This window comes from Lissotriton helveticus, chromosome 6 (assembly GCF_964261635.1).
Source record: "Lissotriton helveticus chromosome 6, aLisHel1.1, whole genome shotgun sequence".
In the NCBI taxonomy this organism is placed as follows: Eukaryota; Metazoa; Chordata; class Amphibia; order Caudata; family Salamandridae; genus Lissotriton; species Lissotriton helveticus.
The window spans coordinates 1,190,158,562-1,190,176,243 of record NC_136067.1 but is presented as its reverse complement, the minus strand read 5'-3'; the positions used below and the strand labels follow the sequence as shown (position 1 = coordinate 1,190,176,243).

General features: G+C 44.5%; 1 protein-coding gene across 14 annotated transcripts in view; it reads left to right on the top strand.

Moving 5' to 3' along the window:
• PTPRK (protein tyrosine phosphatase receptor type K) overlaps positions 1–17,682 on the top strand; it is a 1,613,435-nt gene that overhangs the window by 1,142,419 nt on the left and 453,334 nt on the right. For all 14 annotated transcript variants that reach the window (XM_078648913.1, XM_078648910.1, XM_078648911.1 and 11 more), the window contains one exon: positions 6,881–6,990. In XM_078648913.1, the coding sequence (XP_078505039.1) occupies positions 6,881–6,990 (110 nt within the window). The remainder of the gene's footprint in view (positions 1–6,880; positions 6,991–17,682) is intronic.

Genomic DNA, 17,682 nt, shown 5'->3' with positions numbered 1-17,682 from the left:
TCCGCCCGCCCTTGTTGCTTCCGCCCGCCCTTGTTGCTTCCGCCCCAACTTTGTTGCTTCCGCCCGCCCTTGTTGCTTCCGCCCCAACTTTGTTGCCCCCGTGTTGCTTCCACGCCCCCGTGTTGCTTCCGGCCACCCCGTGTTGCTTCCGGCCACCCCGTGTTGATTCCGGCCACCCCGTGTTGCTTCCGGCCACCCCGTTTTGCTTCCGGCCACCCCGTGTTGCTTCCGACCACTCCAACGCTTTTGCCCCCCCCTGTGATTCTTTTGCCCCCCCTGTGATTCTTTTGCCCCCCCTGTGACGCTTTTGCCCCCCCTGTGACGCTTTTGCCCCCCGTGACGCTTTTCCCCGCTTTTGCCCCCCCTGTGACGCTTTTGCCCCCCTGTGACGCTTTTGCCCCCCCGTGACGCTTTTGCCCCCCCTGTGACGCTTTTGCCCCCCCTGTGACGCTTTTGCCCCCCCTGTGACGCTTTTGCCCCCCCCTGTGACGCTTTTGCCCCCCCCTGTGATTCTTTTGCCCCCCCCTGTGATTCTTTTGCCCCCCCTGTGATTCTTTTGCCCCCCCTGTGACGCTTTTGCCCCTGTGACGCTTTTGCCCCGTGACGCTTTTGCCCCCCTGTGACGCTTTTGCCCCCCTGTGACGCTTTTGCCCCCCTGTGACGCTTTTGCCCCCCTGTGACGCTTTTGCCCCCGCCTGTGACCGAGAACTCTGCGTTCAACTGAGAATTCTGTCTCAGGGGGCACCCTGAGCGACGAAATGGACAAAACACCTTTCAAGTTTTGCACCAATTGTCACCATAAATAAGCCCAGAAGGACCAGCATCCAGTCTGCAAACTCTGCCTACTTCTCGACCACAACAGCGACGTCCTCGAAGCGAAGCGCACAATCTCTCGACGCCAAACAGGCTGCAGAGATGGAAAGTAAGAAGAGGAGGCTTGAGGCAGAAATGGCGAGCATCCTGCAGCAAAAATAGGACTTAGACGAAAGGATGAAGCCAGTACATCATCCCGCCGAAGCCCGCTCTCAAAGTCGAAGTATATTATTTTGAGGGCAAAGACGACGAGGATCAGCAGACCTACCGGGACTCGATGTCCTCAGAGGCCCAAGACTTGGAGTGGCATGAGCTTGACGCCGAATTGCCAGAAGGAGGCGTAGACACCTACCCTTCAAGGCCTTCACCGTCAGACGTCATAGGAATCTACAATTTGGTTGTCCAAAAGGCTGCACAGACATATGAGCTGAAAATGGAGGACGAGAAGCCCAAGGCATGTTTCCTCCTGGAAACTCTGCAGCCTCAACAAACTAGGAGCCAGTTCCTGCCCATGCTCCCTAGTGTGCTGGACCAGGGAAGAGATGCCTTTAAAGAACCAGCAGTATGCAAAGCAGTTACTCCAAGAATGAAGAAAAAGTATAAGCATTCCTCAAAGGACCCTGCTTACATCCAGTGGTCATGGCCCGCTGATTCCATTATCACAACAATGGCTAGGGAAAGGGCCAATGTACCCACAAATGCCGGACGACCACCAGACCAGGAGAGTAGAAGGATGGACCTCATAGGGCGGAAGGTGGAACGGAGTGCGGCAATTCAATGGTGCATCGCAAACTCCAACGGCCTGATCAACAGGCAGGCATACCAGCACAGGGAGGAAGTGGGGCAACTCCTGAAGCATCTACCAGACCAGTACCAACAAAGGGCAGCTCACCTGGTAGAAGAAGACAAGACCATGCAAATACATGTTTAAAATCGGCCTTGGATGCTGCGGACACGTCGAGCAGACAAATGATGATCGGAGTGACCGAGAGGAGACACGCATAGCTTAGAATTTCAGGCTTCAAGCCAGAGCTGCATAACATCCTGAACACACCTTTTAACAGTGAACAACTGTTTGGTACACCAGTTGACGACAAGTTAACCCAGCTCAAAAAGGACAATGAGACAACCAGGTCCATGGGGGCACTGCAGTTCAGAGGGATGAGAAGGGGTACACCCGCTAGACGACTAGGTGGTAGGGGTGGTAATGTGCCTACTACATCGCCCCAAACGTTTCAGCAAAGCTACCAAGGGAACAACCATGGCCAGCGACAGCAGAAATGGCAGTACCAGCCCCGGGGCCAGTCCTTTCGAGGGCGCTCAAACGAACGGTGCCAGACACGGAGAGGCGGCCAGCAGCCTACCCCCAAGTGACTTCAAAATAAACCAAACTCCCACCCTAACAATACCTCCGGGTGGGCGGAAGGACATATGAAAAGACAAGGACCAGGCGTGCCGCAACAAACAATACCTCCAACACACAACACCAGTAGGAGGAAGAATAAGATACTTCATCCATGAATGGAGGAAGGTCACAACAGACAAATGGATACTAAACCTCATACAATACAGATACTGTATAGAGCTACATAAACAACCTCCAAACAGAAAACCAAGAAACAAGGCACACTCAGCAAAAATGTTCGTTCCTGCGACTAAAGGCGTTGGAACTGCTCAGCAAGGAGGCGATGGAGACAGTGCTGCACAACCAAAGGAACAAGGGGGTTTACTCCACTTACTTCCTCGTGGCACAGATGGACGAAACACTAAGACCTATTCTAGATCTAAGTTTCTTGAGCAAATTCATAAGGACTCAAAGATTCAAAATGACTTCCCTACATGAGGTAATACCACAAATTACATGGCAACTATAAATTTAAAGGACGCGTACTTGCACATCCCCATCAACTACAAGCACAAACGTCTACTAAGGTTTGTGAGCAACCAAACTCACTACCAGTTCACAGTACTGGCATTCGGGCTCAAATCCGCACCATGGGTGTTTACAAAATGCCTAGCAGCTGTCGCAGCACACCTATGAAGGCAAGGAATACACGCATACCCCTATCTCGACGACTGGCTTGTAAAGGCAATATCGTACAGCCACTGCAAATAACACATCCAGCAGGTCGTACAAGCACTGACCCAACTGGGTTTCTCAATCCATTGGAAAAAAACGTCAACAGAACCAGGGCAGATCAAGATATTCTCAGGGGCGAAGATCGACACCATACAGGCCAAAGTGTTACCCAGCAGGAAGAGAACATTGGCGATACTGAAGGAAACACGTCTTTACCGCAAGGGGCAAGTTCTGACAGTGAGGACGGTGAGCAAGCTGATGGGAATGATGGCGTCATGCATTCACCTGGTCCCAAATATTTGACTCCGCACGAGACCATTCCAGGAATCGATACAGCAGCAATGGTCACAGGCAACAGGGGGTTGGAAAGATCGAGTGGTTGTCACACACGCAGTGCATCAGGAAATAGCATGGTGGAACAAGAAAAATATATCACAGGGGAAGCCATTCACACAACCAACTCCAACAGTGACCATCACGACGGATGCCTCCCAGCTGGGCTGGGGCGCGCACATGAACAAACTCAAGGTGAGAGGACTATGGTCGCAGTAAGATGCGGTCAGACACATCAACTACCTAGAACTAAAAACTGTATTCCTGGCCTTAAAAGCCTTTCAGAAGGAACTGTACGGAAACAGGGTGTTAATCCAAACAGACAACACAACCATGTTCTACATCAACAAACAAGGAGGAACACAATCAGTAGCACTATCAGGGCTAGCACAGGCAATATGGACATGGGCCATTCCACTAGAAATAGACCTACTAGCAATACATCTCCCAGGGAAGGACAATGTGGAAGCAGACAGACTCAGCAGGCAGACGTCAGCATCCCACGAATGGGAGATCAACCAACAGGAAATACAGAAAGTATTCCCGAATTGGGGTACAGCACAGATAGACCTATGTGCAACACACCAAAATGCAAAATGCCAACACTTCACATCCAGACAACCAGACCATCGGTCACAAGGGAATGCGCTATGGATAAGTTGGTCAGACATTTGCATGCGCTTTTCCCCCCGATACCACTGATACACAGGGTACTCAGCAAATGCAGGATCAGCAACATGTCGCTGATACTAATAGCACCTCAATGGGCCAGACAGTAATGGTTCTCACAAATAGTATCAGTGGCGCAGGCACTAGCACACAGATTCCCCCAAAGAAGGGACCTGGTAACAATGCAGAATGGAAGGGTGCCACACCCAGAGCCAGAGAGCCTCAGCCTAGCGGCATGGCTCCTGAAAACCTAGAGTTTCCACACCTCAAACTACTGACGAGCACAATGGCAGTGCTCAGGGAGGCAAGAAGACCTACCACAAGGAAATACTACGTAGCAAAGTGGAACAGATTATCCGAATGGTTCATTAGGGAGAAACTGCAAAGGAAAATCACAAAGGAATTAACAGTACTAAAATACTTAACACATCTACCGCAAAGTAAACTAAGCTACACATCCCTAAGGGTGCACTTAGCGGCGATAGTGGCTTACACAAGAGGAGAAACAGGGAAAAGTTACTTCACCTCCCTAGTAGTAAAAAGATTTCTAGAAGGAGCAAAGAGAATAGCACTTCCAAACAGAATGCCAGCACCGGCATGGAACCTCAACGTAGTGCTAACTCAATTAATGAAGGCACAATTTGAGCCAATTCACAAGGCTACCCTGCACATGCTCACGCTAAAGACGGCCTTCGTAGTGGCTATCCCAACACTACGAAGAGTAAGTGAGTTGCAAACGCTAACACTTCAAGAACCCTACCTGCACAGTGATAGGCTTGTAATGAGAACAGACCCACACTTCATGCCAAAGGTGGTGTTTCGGTTCCACATCAACCAAACAATCCAAATACCTAGTTTTTTCCAAAAACCAACCACAAGCACAGAAGGGGCGCTGCTCACACTGGACGCTAGGAGGACCGTGATGCACTATATAGAAAGGACAAAGGAGTGCAGAAAGACAAAGCAGCTCTTTGTTTCCTTCGCTAGCAGTATTTTGGGACGACCAGTTATCAAAAATACCATTGCACGGTTGATTGCACAAATCATACAACTATGCCTCAAGCAAGCAGGATAACTGTTACAAGGAGCAGCTCATGCTCACTCAACAAGGAAGAAAGGAGCAACGATTGCGTTTCTAGCTAACACACCAATACAAGACATTTGCCAAGCTGCAGCACGGTCTTCAGTGCACAAGTTCACTAAGCACTTCTGTGTAGATATCCAAATGAACAAAGAAGCGCAAGTGGGACAGAAGGTCTTACAACACATATTCAGTAACCAGCGCTCATCTTACACCCAACCACCACAATAAGGACAAACCGTTACAAAGTCTATGCACAGCATAGTGAATCCAGAAAGGTTCATGCTGCAAAACGTATAGTTTCTTACCTGTCGGTGTAGTTTTGCACCTTGAAGACTTTCTGGATTCACTTGCGAACCCACCCTCTTCCGCCAGAAAGATGAGACAGGAGGAAAGGGATTAAAACTGAAAAAGACTTTAGAAAATAAGAGGGTAAACAAAAATAACACAAGACCAGAAAAAAGAATACGAAGATGGCGACCAAAGGTGGGAGCTTCTGGAGGTAACACGTCAACGTCACGAAGGGCACCAAATGGTGGTATGTCGACGCCCACCCGGGCCACGAAAAAAAGCGAAAAAAAGACTACAATTCTGGACCCAACCACTAGATAGCGGAATAATGCACAGCGTAGTGAATCCAGAAAGTCTTCAAGCTGCAAAACTACACTGACAGGTAAGAAATTATGATATATTACATCTTTGAGGTACTCTTACGGCCATAGCTGCAAGAACAGTTTATGCCACAGCTTTCTTCTGCAATATCCTGCCTTGGTTAACTTGACTACATTAGCACTTATGGGTGAAGATGCTCACAGTGGTTGAAGGCCAGCTTACCTTAGTCAAATGTGCCTAATTATTTTGGCATAACTTCAGAAATTACATCTTTCATCATGATTTGTACCAACATTGCTGGATTTATATATTTGTCTATTGATTCTTTGGACCCTTTGCAGCATTGTAATGTCAATACAGTATCTCTAGGAAGAGAACGTGTCTAGTTGTGCACAGTGGTGGCCGCTAGGAACCAGAAGTGGTGGGCCAGCGTGTCAGTGGGGGGGTAAAAGGGGATTGAAAAAAGAAAAGATCACTTGCCTGTATACGGCCACCACCTGTCCTCCGTCCTCCTCTGTTCCTGACTCCTGGCAGCGCACAGGCTCCCAGACTCACCTAAGCCAATTACTACGCTGCTGTAACAGTATTACCAGTATGACAGCGTGATTGGTCTGAGCGGCTTGGTTTGCTGCTCAGACAGTGCCTGGGACTGTTCTCCACCCGGCTGTGCAAAACAGCCAAGTGGAAAAATGCTAAGTGCTTAAAACGGTTTGGCCATCCTAAGACTGCCGGCCAAACCGTCATGCTCACTCATGGTGCCCACCACTCCTCCTACCTTCTGGCGGCTGCTGTCAATCAGGATAGCACAGCCCCGCTCCGCCCTGGTTCAGTACTGAAAAATAAAATGGCAATAACATTGTGTTATTCTTTTATTCTTTCTGGACAGCTCAGAGAGCAGTAAGGAGACGCTCCTCTGCCTTAACCCCTTAAGTGCTGCCGTCGGCCAACGGTCGTCACAAGCACTACCTCCCTAGTGCTGCGCACGACCGTTGGCCGACGGGCCAGCATTCGTTCTTCGAACGTTCAGCACTGGGCGCTGAACGTTCGACGCTCCTATGAGGTTAACGGAGGAGCTGCTGCTGGTTGCGCACTCCCGATATGAAGCAGACCGCTGTTATGATTTTTCTCTCCTCTCGTAATTGTGGCAAAATGTAGTTCTTGTCACATTGTGGTAGTCCTTTGGTAGGTTTGTTGATATGTCTGGTAAGGTTTTTGTGTGAGCGTTTCTTTTGTAAAAATAAAAACTTAGAACTCAAACTCCACGTGCTTAATCCAATCGCTTTGTTTTACAGTACCTGGCCTTGTGCCAAAAGGCTCTTTGAAAGGGACTCCATTCGAGGAAAAGATTTTTCTGAACTGGAAAGAACCACTGGAGCCGAACGGTATCATCACTCAGTATGAGGTAAAATACATTTTAATAGTAAATCATCACTGTTCTAGGTCTTGTCATGCTTTGTTGGCTCTAGGCTGTAAGAATGGCGCGAGTTTAAGTAAATTGTAAGGAGCACAACATTGTATACTGCTAGAGGGTGGTTGGATTACTCTAACGGTAAAAAGTCATTTGTTACCAAGAACGTTAGTACCCACGTATTTCTCAAGAGAGATTAAGTGCAATACGTTTCCTGTATTGATTTTCAAGCAAGTGTATGTTCTCCTTGCAAGGTTTTCAGGTGCTCATGAAATAAAATTTAACTTTTATGTTGAGCACGGCGTTCACTTCTAGGACACCGTGCTCCGTTTATTAATTTTTTTACTTTCATAAGGAGAGCAGTGCCCGCTTAAGGGACACCACGCTCGGTTTCTTCATTTTTTAACTTTAAAACTGAGCACAGCGGCGCTAAAAGGACACCGCGCTTGGTTTCTTTTTTTTTTTTTTTTTTTTTTTTTTTTTTTACTTTAACACTGAGCACGGTGCCCGCTCAGTGTTAAAGTAAAAAAAAAAAAGTAACCAAGCGCAGTGTCCTTGAAGCGGCACCGCGCTCAGTTTTAAACTTAAGCAAGCATTTGCAATGCAATAGGTCTCGCATTTATGCAAGTTTATGCTATTGGCATTGTAGATAACCATGTCTTTTATTTGTTTTAAAAAACAAAAATAGGCATTGTCATTTACAATGCCAATAGCTTAAACTCGCATAAATGCGAGACCTATTGCTTGTTGATAAAAAAGTGGCCCATGCCATTCCTTATTTCTGCTAAGTGTTCATCAAAGATATACAATATGAATTAATTTTTCAAAATTGTAGCAACAACGACTGCAACAGTTAGGGTGGTCTTTGTACGCTGTTTATGCATGTCTAAACATCATTGGCAGGAGCATAAAAATATGTGAAATATTGTCCCTCTGCTTGAGCCAGAGAGCAGGTATGATACATTTGCCAACTTCTTTTCAGAGAAGCTTGCACAATATAAACTGAATAATTTTTTTTTCTTTTCAAATTCTCAATGTCCTGTGCAAAGGATACGGCTCTTGGCGTTTTGTTTGGCCAACTGTTCAACGTGACCTTGGAAAGCTGGTATGATACATTTGCCAACTTCTTTTCAGAGAAGCCTGCACAATATAAGCTGAATATATATTTTTTTCTTTTCAAATTCTCAATGTCCTGTGCAATGGATACGCCTCTTGGCGTTTTGTTTCGCCAGCTGTTCAAAGTAACCTTGGGAAGTTGGTGTCTACCGCAGTGTGTGGAGTGCATTATTTAGACAGTTTGGCCAAGATAAATATCCGGCATAGCTTGTTGAAAGTGTAGGCCAAACAGTGGTTCTCAATTTTTGTTCCTTGCCGTATCACATAACGGGCAGCCAGAAAGTGGGTCATGAGTTTCAGCAGTGTCTGCTGTAGAAATTAATTAAAACCTCATTTGGGAGTGGCAAGTAGAGTTGACTAGCTGAAATATTTCTCTAAATAAGTTGTGGTGTGATTAATCTAGCTAGGGACCTAACTTCCCTGGCAAGGCTGTCAAGCCATGATCGATCAATGGAAGAAACTTTACGTTTATTACTGTTAAGTAGGGGATTGACCGATGCAGGTTCCAGGTTGTTAAAGAGGCGGCTTATAGTGTAAGACAGGGATGCAGATTTAGTCTTCAGATAAACCCAATGTTCATCTGGGGAGGCATAGTAAACAAGCAAAAACCACATAGGAAGAAATATTTTCGGTATTTCTCAATTAAAGTATTACCAATTTTCCAGCTTTTCACTGTGCACCGTTTATCGCCAAAAAAACAAAACTGACTTGCCTGCATTGACTGTTAATGTGGTTTAAAAAAACAAAATTGTGGACTGCTAGAGACTTTTGCAGGCCTCTTTCTGTGTAACCTAAAATTGTGACATCAGCGTATTGGACATTCGGAACAGAAAGAGTGGCTAACCGAAAAGAGAAGTAGTGCTTCACTTTTGAAGATCTAGCCGAACACATTCCTGAAACGTTTACTAGGCGTTCCCCGAGGCATGCCTAGCCCTCCACCCCTTAACCTTCTGGTTGAAAATTTGGTTGAGCGAGGAATCCTCACTGAGTCAACTGATTTTAAAAGAGTGTTTGACCCTTGACCATGCACTCCACATACCATGGCTCAGATATATCAAGAGCAGTTTTGTAAGGTTAGGTAGAGCTGACCTGTACACTAACCGTGAATCAGTTCCCAAAAAGGATGTGGGGTTAATAAGGGAGGCTTTTAGTAGTTTAAGGAAACTTGAGAGGGAAGAGTTGGAGTTGAAAAAACCCAGCGCCCACAACTTCCTAATGCTGAAAACAACCCCATCAGCTGAGCCTTATCTCTTGGGGCTTTTAAGCATTTATGAACGTTTTTTATTAACCAGGTTTCACCTGGACCTTTTCCATTTTTTGCTGGCTACACCAAGAGGGTGTAGGAGAGGTCAGTTGTTAGCACCCTGTGGGCTGCGACGTTGAGTCTCCACAGGATTTTATACAATTTTGTAAATTTTATGAAGTCCTGTGGAAGACCTTTATTGCCCCGATTTTAAAGAGGATGAACTTTATAATTGCCGTCCAGCTCTCATTTATTTCCAACTATTCCATGAAGCGTGCATTTTTTTGTTCTTGGGTATCTGAAATCTGCTATGAAGGCCAGGGCTTGCCTTCATTAATTGTTAGCATTGGTCAGGGTCAATGTTTACTCTCATGACACAGACATTTCAGATAAGGTCTCGGGACCTATTCTCTCGACTGTTTACATTTTTTACTCGAGGGACAAGCGTATATGTGTTCAATTTTGTATCTCAGGTTTTGAATTAACATGGACTATTGTGGATTGTAATTTATTTGTGATGAATTGTCATTATGCTTGACATTTTTTTGTTTTTAGAACTTTAATGGTTTTATGTGCTGAAACCAAATAACGTTGATTGGTTGATTGATTGACTGTTAATGTGGTTTAAAAAAATAATTTTGTGGGCTGGTAGAGACTTTTGCAGGCCTCTTTCTGTGTAACCTAAAATTGAGACATCAGCGTATTGGACATTTGGAACAGATAGAGTGGCTAACCGGGGTGGGTGGCTTCTCTCCACTCTGATGGTGTCTGGTAAATCTGCTATACTGAGATTGAATAGCAGTGGTGCCAGCACATACCCCTGCTTTGTCATGAAATATGGGGATTATATGCCTGTTAGATCCATGTGTTACAGTATAAAGGCTGGACGGCCATATTGGCCAACTTTGACCAAAGTATTGTGTAATCTACTACATCAGAAGCCATATAATAGTCAATGAAGGAGACAAACAGCATTTTTTGACATACGTCATCTATGCTACCCCAAGAGACAATGAAAGGATGTTGATGAATGTGTTACTATTCACTCTAAATCCCATATGGGTCACTGGCATTAGATTTTCTTTTAATTCAGCCCAAGCCTCAATTTCCCTAAGTAGCATTTTTGCATTGTACTTGACATCTACCTCTAGTAGCGCAATCATTTTGTAGTTTGTGACAAATGTCAAATCACTTTTTTGTATATTGGATCTAGTATATAGCATTTTTGATTTCTAGCTAGACCTAGATGTAGTGGCTTTGAGTGAATACTGGTGATTTTAAAGTTAATTCGGGCTGCAATTGAAATTAAGCCAATATAAATCACTTAGAATTGGAATTATGTGAGCTGATCTTTGAAAAGGCGAGCTTCTGCGTTTAGAATGGCTGGGGGGGGGGGGGTGCTTGTGTGTATTTCGGGAGGCCTGAGAGTGCAGTGTTGGCCCTATCAAGGTGAGGCGGACTAGAGCTTGCTTTGTAGTAAGTCTCAGGGATGTATAGGTTTTACACTGTATTAATTCAGTTTTTTTGTAAGAATCATAGGAAAGAGGCAGTTTTGATAGATAGGTTTTTTAATGTGATGTCCTATAGTAAGAATTTGGTCAGTCACTCACCTCAAAGATTTGGCAGATACAACCAGTCTCACGGTTGATAGCAGGGTGTGAGAATTGAAGGAGCCAGTTTTAGAGCTCTCATGAGACTGTACATTCACTGTCACTTGAGAGGCATTTTGTTTACATACAGGGGGCTTAGAGCCCACCCTTTGCTTATTATTTGTTGGCTTCCTTGTCAGTCTTATTTGCTGGCTTCTATTTAGTCAAGGTTTATTGGCTTAACTAGCTTTTTATCTGTGTTTTCCCCCATCCCTGGAGCATGGACCAAGTGCTGCTTCCTGGTTTGTGTGGGTGTCCTTCTGCTTTCTGTCTCTGCCTATTGTATATGTATATAAGATTGTATATGTTTTTAGATTGTCTTGCTCCTGGTTTTGCTCTGCACTGTTTGGTTCCTGTGGTTGTTCCTTCTTACTTTTCTTACTCTCTCCGTCTACTCTTGGGTGCAGCATAACACCAGCAGGCAACAAGTTGTTGGAGGTTCTTTTAACAATGATATCAAAATGCATTAATGGCTTCACTCTTTCACTATTAAATAATCATTGTTTAGTTTGTAACAAAGTGCTTTTTTGGTAAGTGTTTCATGCCTTGGGCATGATTAAAATGTTTTATGCAACAACAACAAAAACAGGGTGTGTTTTAAATTAACTTATGGGTGCATGATTACAGATTTGATAAAACATTTACTGTGAAAATAACATTATATTGTAAAGCGCTATTTTTTCTTGCTTGGCCTTCCTGCCACAGCTTAATGTGTACATTGTAACAAATATTACCATAGTCTACAATGACAGGCCTTACCATACCGTGCTATACAATAACAAGTCATACCATGCCATAGTATACAATGACGGACTATGCTATACAATGACGAGCCATAGGATACTATCTAATGACAGACCATGCCAAACCATTCTATACAAAGACAGGCTATACAAATCCATACTATACATGGAAGGGCTGTACCAACCCATACTATATAACAGGCCACACCATACAGTGCCATCCTATACAAAGACAGGCCATACAATACCATACTATAGAAGGACAGACCATACTGTTCAGTACTGGACAATGACAGGCCATGCCAAACTATACATGGACCAGCATACCATAAGATGCAATTACGAGCCATACCATAACATATAATTACAGACCATACTTTACAACAAAAGGCCAAAACATACCATACTATGCAATGGCAGGCCACACTATACGATACTGTACAATTACAGGCCGCAACATACCATTCAATGACAGACAATAGCATGACAGGCCATACCATACCATGAAAGACCATACTATACTAAACAGACCATAACATACCATATAATGACAAGTCAGGGCATACCATACTATATAGTGGCATGCACTACCATAACCATATACAATGACATACCATACCATAATTTACAATGAGCCATACTATAAAATGACTGGCAATTCCATAATATACTATACAATGACAGGCCATATCATTCCATACTTTACCATGCTGTACAATGACAAACCATACTATACAATTACAAGCTGTACGATACTATACATAAATAGGCCACACCATACTTTAGTATACCATACTGTACTATACTGTAATATTCTATCCAATGACAGGCCATGCCATACCATGCAATGGCAAGCCATACCCTACTATACGACAGGCTATTCCATACAAAACGTATCATATTATGAATTATATATAGTATGTATATTATATCATGTCTAATATATTATACTATAATAATCATTTTATTCAAAATGTGTGCTACATAGCTATCAAAACCATTGACAAAGTCAGTAGATCATTCATAGGTGAGACCTGTTGAATTTGTCAATGCTGTTTGGACTGGCGGGATCTTCCCATAGAGAGGAGGAGGAATTCAGTTTTTGCTGCATTTCCTTTCAGAGAGAAGAAACTCTTGTTGTTTGTCAATTTTTCAAAGTAAGATTTTAGCGCTGAAGCTTTGATGCTTTTTAGGTCTCGCCTGAGCCAGCGAATGCGCTGGGCTGGCGAGACATTTTGTATTGTATTGTATTGTAATTGCATTTATATAGCGCTTACTACCCCTGACGAGGCGTTGAATCGCTTTTTCGGTGGGTAGCACGCTACTCCGGGACCCACAGAGGATTAGTGTTGAATTAGTATAGTGAAACATGCAGAACAATAGAGTAGGGCAAAAGTTTGTATTTATTTATCGCTTGCTTGTTGACGCATGCTATTCGGGGAGCCTATAAAGGATTAGTGGTGAATTAATATGGTGAAATATGAGGTAATTTCAGTGGTGGATATTAGTCTGTTACTTGGAGTGAGAAGGATAGTGGATGGATAAAAAAGGAAGAAAGATTTGCATTCATATAGCACTTGTTACCCCTGATGGGTGTTAAAGCGCTTTTTTGGCGAGTAGCACGCCACTCCGGAACCCATAAAGGATTAGTTTTGAAAATTAGTATAGTATAAATATTAAGTAATTTGAGTAGTAGATATGTTATTCAGTTATTTGGGCAGTATATTAGTATAGTTGAATATGGAATTTGAGAAGTGAACATGTTAGTCTGTTAATTTTGATAGAAAAAAGATAGTGGAGGGATAAAAGAGTGAAGGATGTTTTTTTTTTTTTAAAGTCAACTGATGGAAGGATCATTATATATTTGTTAGTGATAAAAGGTGGACTGTTAGGTGTAATTACAGCAGTGAGAGTGTGTCTGAGTGGGATGTAGTTATTTATGGTGTTGATTGGCGTGTTAGTAATGAGTATATTGGTTAGTGGTATAGAATAGAGTTGTGTACTGTTTGTGGGTGATGGTGGATATGTGTGTTAGTCGGGATAGTAGGGTGTGTAGATGTGGTTTGGTTGGGTTGGTGGTGCATGCTGGTACATTAATCTGTGCATAGTGTTGTGCGTGGTGTATATTTGGTGTGAGTGTGTTGCTCTGTTTGTGGTTGTGGATGGTGTGGGCTGGGTATTGTTAAATGAGAAAAAGGGCAGCATTTCTGGCCCTAGTCCCGACCAGTCTCGAACAGGCCCAAACAGGCAACTACCCTTGTCCTCTCCACCTTTGTCTGAGACGCCCTAAGCCTGGCCTTTTTTGTAGCCCTAGTAATCAGGTGACCCCTTCAGCCAATGGGAACCCTAGCCCTAACACTATCCAATCACAACACTAGCCCTAACATCTAGAACCAATAGGAGACCAGGACCTTGCAGCCAATCTTAACCCTAGTCCAAGCACCCACTCAGTTCAAAAACCCTGATCTCTACGTCCAATAAAGGCCTTAGCCCTACCACTAGTCCCAACCCAAGTCCAAGCAACCAATGGCACAGGTAGCCCTAGTCCCTACTTCTGATAGAAAGCCTAACCCTACTCTTAGTCCCACAACTGGTCCAACAACCAATCACACCAGAAGCCCTAAATAGCTACTTCCAATTAAAGGTCTTACCCTGGCCCTAGTCCCACCCTACTCACAACAACCAATAACATAGGAAGCCCTAGTCCCTACTTGCAATAGAAATCCTAACCCTAGCCCCAACTCTGCAATGATTGAATCACAGACCGAGAAACCAATCAGAACCCTCAAATACCCAACCAATGAGGACATTAACCCTAACCCAATAGAAACACCAGATACAACCACCAATCAGTGTACACATGTGCCAACCACTACCACACCATATAAGGTCCCAGCAACCTCAGACAAGGTTTGCTGACCAGGGAGTTGGAAGCTGCTTGCTCCTGTTCAGAATCTCCTAGGAGACAGACAGGCTCAATCCACAACTTTGGACTTCAGCAGGTAAAGGCTTCACTAACTCGAAATCTAACAATACTGTTTGAATAAAGCTTTACTCCCCCTGCTGGCCAAAAAACGAAGTGCACAGGCCCCAGTAAATACAGTTTAAACGGCTCACAGAAGCACCCTCTGATGGAGAAAATCCCTGTTGCTGGGGAGGGGGGGGCAGGGGGGCTGGCCTCACTGGCTTGTGAACACAAAATGGTGGCTGGGGGTGCACTGTTTGAGCACACAGGCCTAAGCACAGAGCAAAGGAGAAATTTGGAGGGAAAACAGATTTGTCACCAAGGAATGAGAGGGACAAACTACAGAGGTTGGACTGCAAATCCCACAATTTAACACACTAAATCAAGGCAATCATGGGCAGGAAAAACCACACATTTAAAACACAACACAGGTGATAAAATATGCAATTACAGGCAGGCTAAAACTAAAATGTTTAACTGTAACAACCACAGGCATAGACAGTAAACACAGAAAGTGAAAATCTTTTTTTAAACAACTTTTTGTCTTGGGAAAAGACAGCACTAGTCTGTCTCCATACCACTTCCTGGATTCTGCTCACTGCAATCTGGGGCACATGTGGGCTGCAACTCACAAGATGGAGGAGAATGATTTGGGGTGCACCCAGCAAGGCCTTAAGGGGCCTGGGCAGGTGTGAGAGGAGGGCTCAGACTTGCCTGGTAGCTGAATAGCCAATGGTCTGCTGGCCTGGGGGTGGGGTCTGGGCAGCTGCTTGCTCCTGTTCAGAATCTCCTAGGAGACAGACCGGCTCAATTCACAACTTTGGACTTCAGCAGGTAAAAGCATCACTAACTCGAAATCTAACAATACTGTTTGAATAAAGCTTTACTCCCCCTGCTAGCCAAAAAACGAAGTGCACAGGCCCCAGTAAATACAGTTTAAACAGCTCACAGAAGCACCTTCTGATGTAGAAAATCCCTGTTGCTGGGGGGGGGGGGGGGGCAGGGGGGCAGGGGGCTGGCCTCACTGGCTTGTGAACACAAAATGGTGGCTGGGGGTGCACTGTTTGAGCACACAGGCCTAACTAAGCACAGAGCACAGGAGACATTTGGAGGGAAAACAGATTTGTCACCAAGGAATGAGAGGGACAAACTACAGAGGTTGGACTGCAAATCCCACAATTCAACACACTAAATGAAGGCAATCATGGCAGGGAAAACCACACATTTAAAACACAACACAGGTGATAAAATATGCAATTACAGGCAGGCTAAAACTACAATTTTTAACTGTAACAACTACAGGCATAGACCGTAAACACAGAAAGTGAAAATCGTTTTTTAGGTCTTGCTGCGAAAAGCGCGCGAAAGCGCGCTCTCGCTGAGAGAACTATAGCTGTCGGCTTAGCCGACAACGAGGGGAGACAGGAGCTGGCCACGCGCAGCATTTTCCAATAGGATTAGGTCGCACGCGTGAGCTTCTGCATTTGAAAGCATGGCCGAAAGAATCGGATCGAGACGCGCGCGTCGTGAACTGTTCACGTGACTGACTTTGGAATGCAGGGGGAGTCTGCAGAGGGGCGCGTGGTGCTGTTCACAAGGCGCGCGGCGCTGATAAACAGGCTGGCTGCAGGCTTTAATAATAATAATAATAAAAATAGCTCGCAGCGAGAGGTACAGCGGATGAAATTTTCAAACTTCAGTGACCGCAGAGGGGCGCGGGCGCCGATAAACAGGCAGGCTTTGAAAAGCAGAACACTTATATACGCCGTGGTAGCCTTTTATTAAAATAAAAAAACGACTTGTTTGTTTATGCTGACATTTACTTTACGGATATGATTTTCAGTAAAGACGGACCACGCAGTAGACACAACCGTGGATTATAGTTTAGCATTTTTTGGCAGGTATACAAATGAGCAGTGTGTTGTCTGTGGTTTGTCTTTTAGAACACATCTGTTTCTGTGCAAAATAGACTGCATATCCGTTGACATCATATTGAAGATGTAAGTTGATCTAATTTTACAAAGGGGTGTCGCAAAATGCGCTGTGTGTAGCCTGATGGAAGGCACTCACTTGGTCTCTTTAAATTTACACTCTTCCACCCCCCCCCCTAAATCTAAACATCTAAATGCTATCTAGTAGAGAAATGCGCTAGCAAAGCTTGGCATTTCCAGGATAAGTAAATGCTTAGTTCCATACATTCCTGGAGAATCTCAGCACTAAGCTTCAGACTAGTGACAATGTTAAAAACTTGCAGTAAAATCCCTGTTGCTACTTAGGTCAGTAAACTTTTAACCTGTTTCCGACGCAACAGGAAACAGAATTGTGGCGTTATCATACCTTTCACACTGCAGAATGCAAATAATGGTTTATTTTCCCTTCAAGCTCCATAAGGGTGTTTGTGTCTTAGACCACAGTATTTTGGCAATGTGGTTTTGAAAGGGCTATTTTCAAATTTACCACAAAATTGTAGGCTCCACTAAGAGCTGCTTGCCATCCCAGAAGGAAACACTACAAATGTGGACTCGGAAGATAGTAGGAGACAGATGGAAATCCCTTAGTGAAACAAGTCATCTAATGCGTGTTCCTCGGGAAGTGCCAAGTTCCGTTTTTTTAGCCTGTTTAAACAGATGTAATTGCTGAGTTAAGCCGCGCATACCTCTGAAATATGACATTAGGCAAGAGAAAATAACTTTGTTGTGAAAAAATACCTATGTAATTTTCTTCAAGTACATAGACATCTAGGGAGGGAATTGTAACCTACAGAGTCCATTTCTTTTTGAGAGACCACAAGGTTGGGACGATGGATGAGTGCCCTGGCTGTCTGTACAAGCTTCTTGTGTCTGTTGAGAGCACACGTAGAAAGTGCCAGCTAAGAAGGGGACCCCGCCTCGTCATCACTGCAGGTCAGCAATCTAGCTCTGTTGCCCATTTGAATCACACTTCATCTATGTCTGTCCGGCAAAGTAGTCT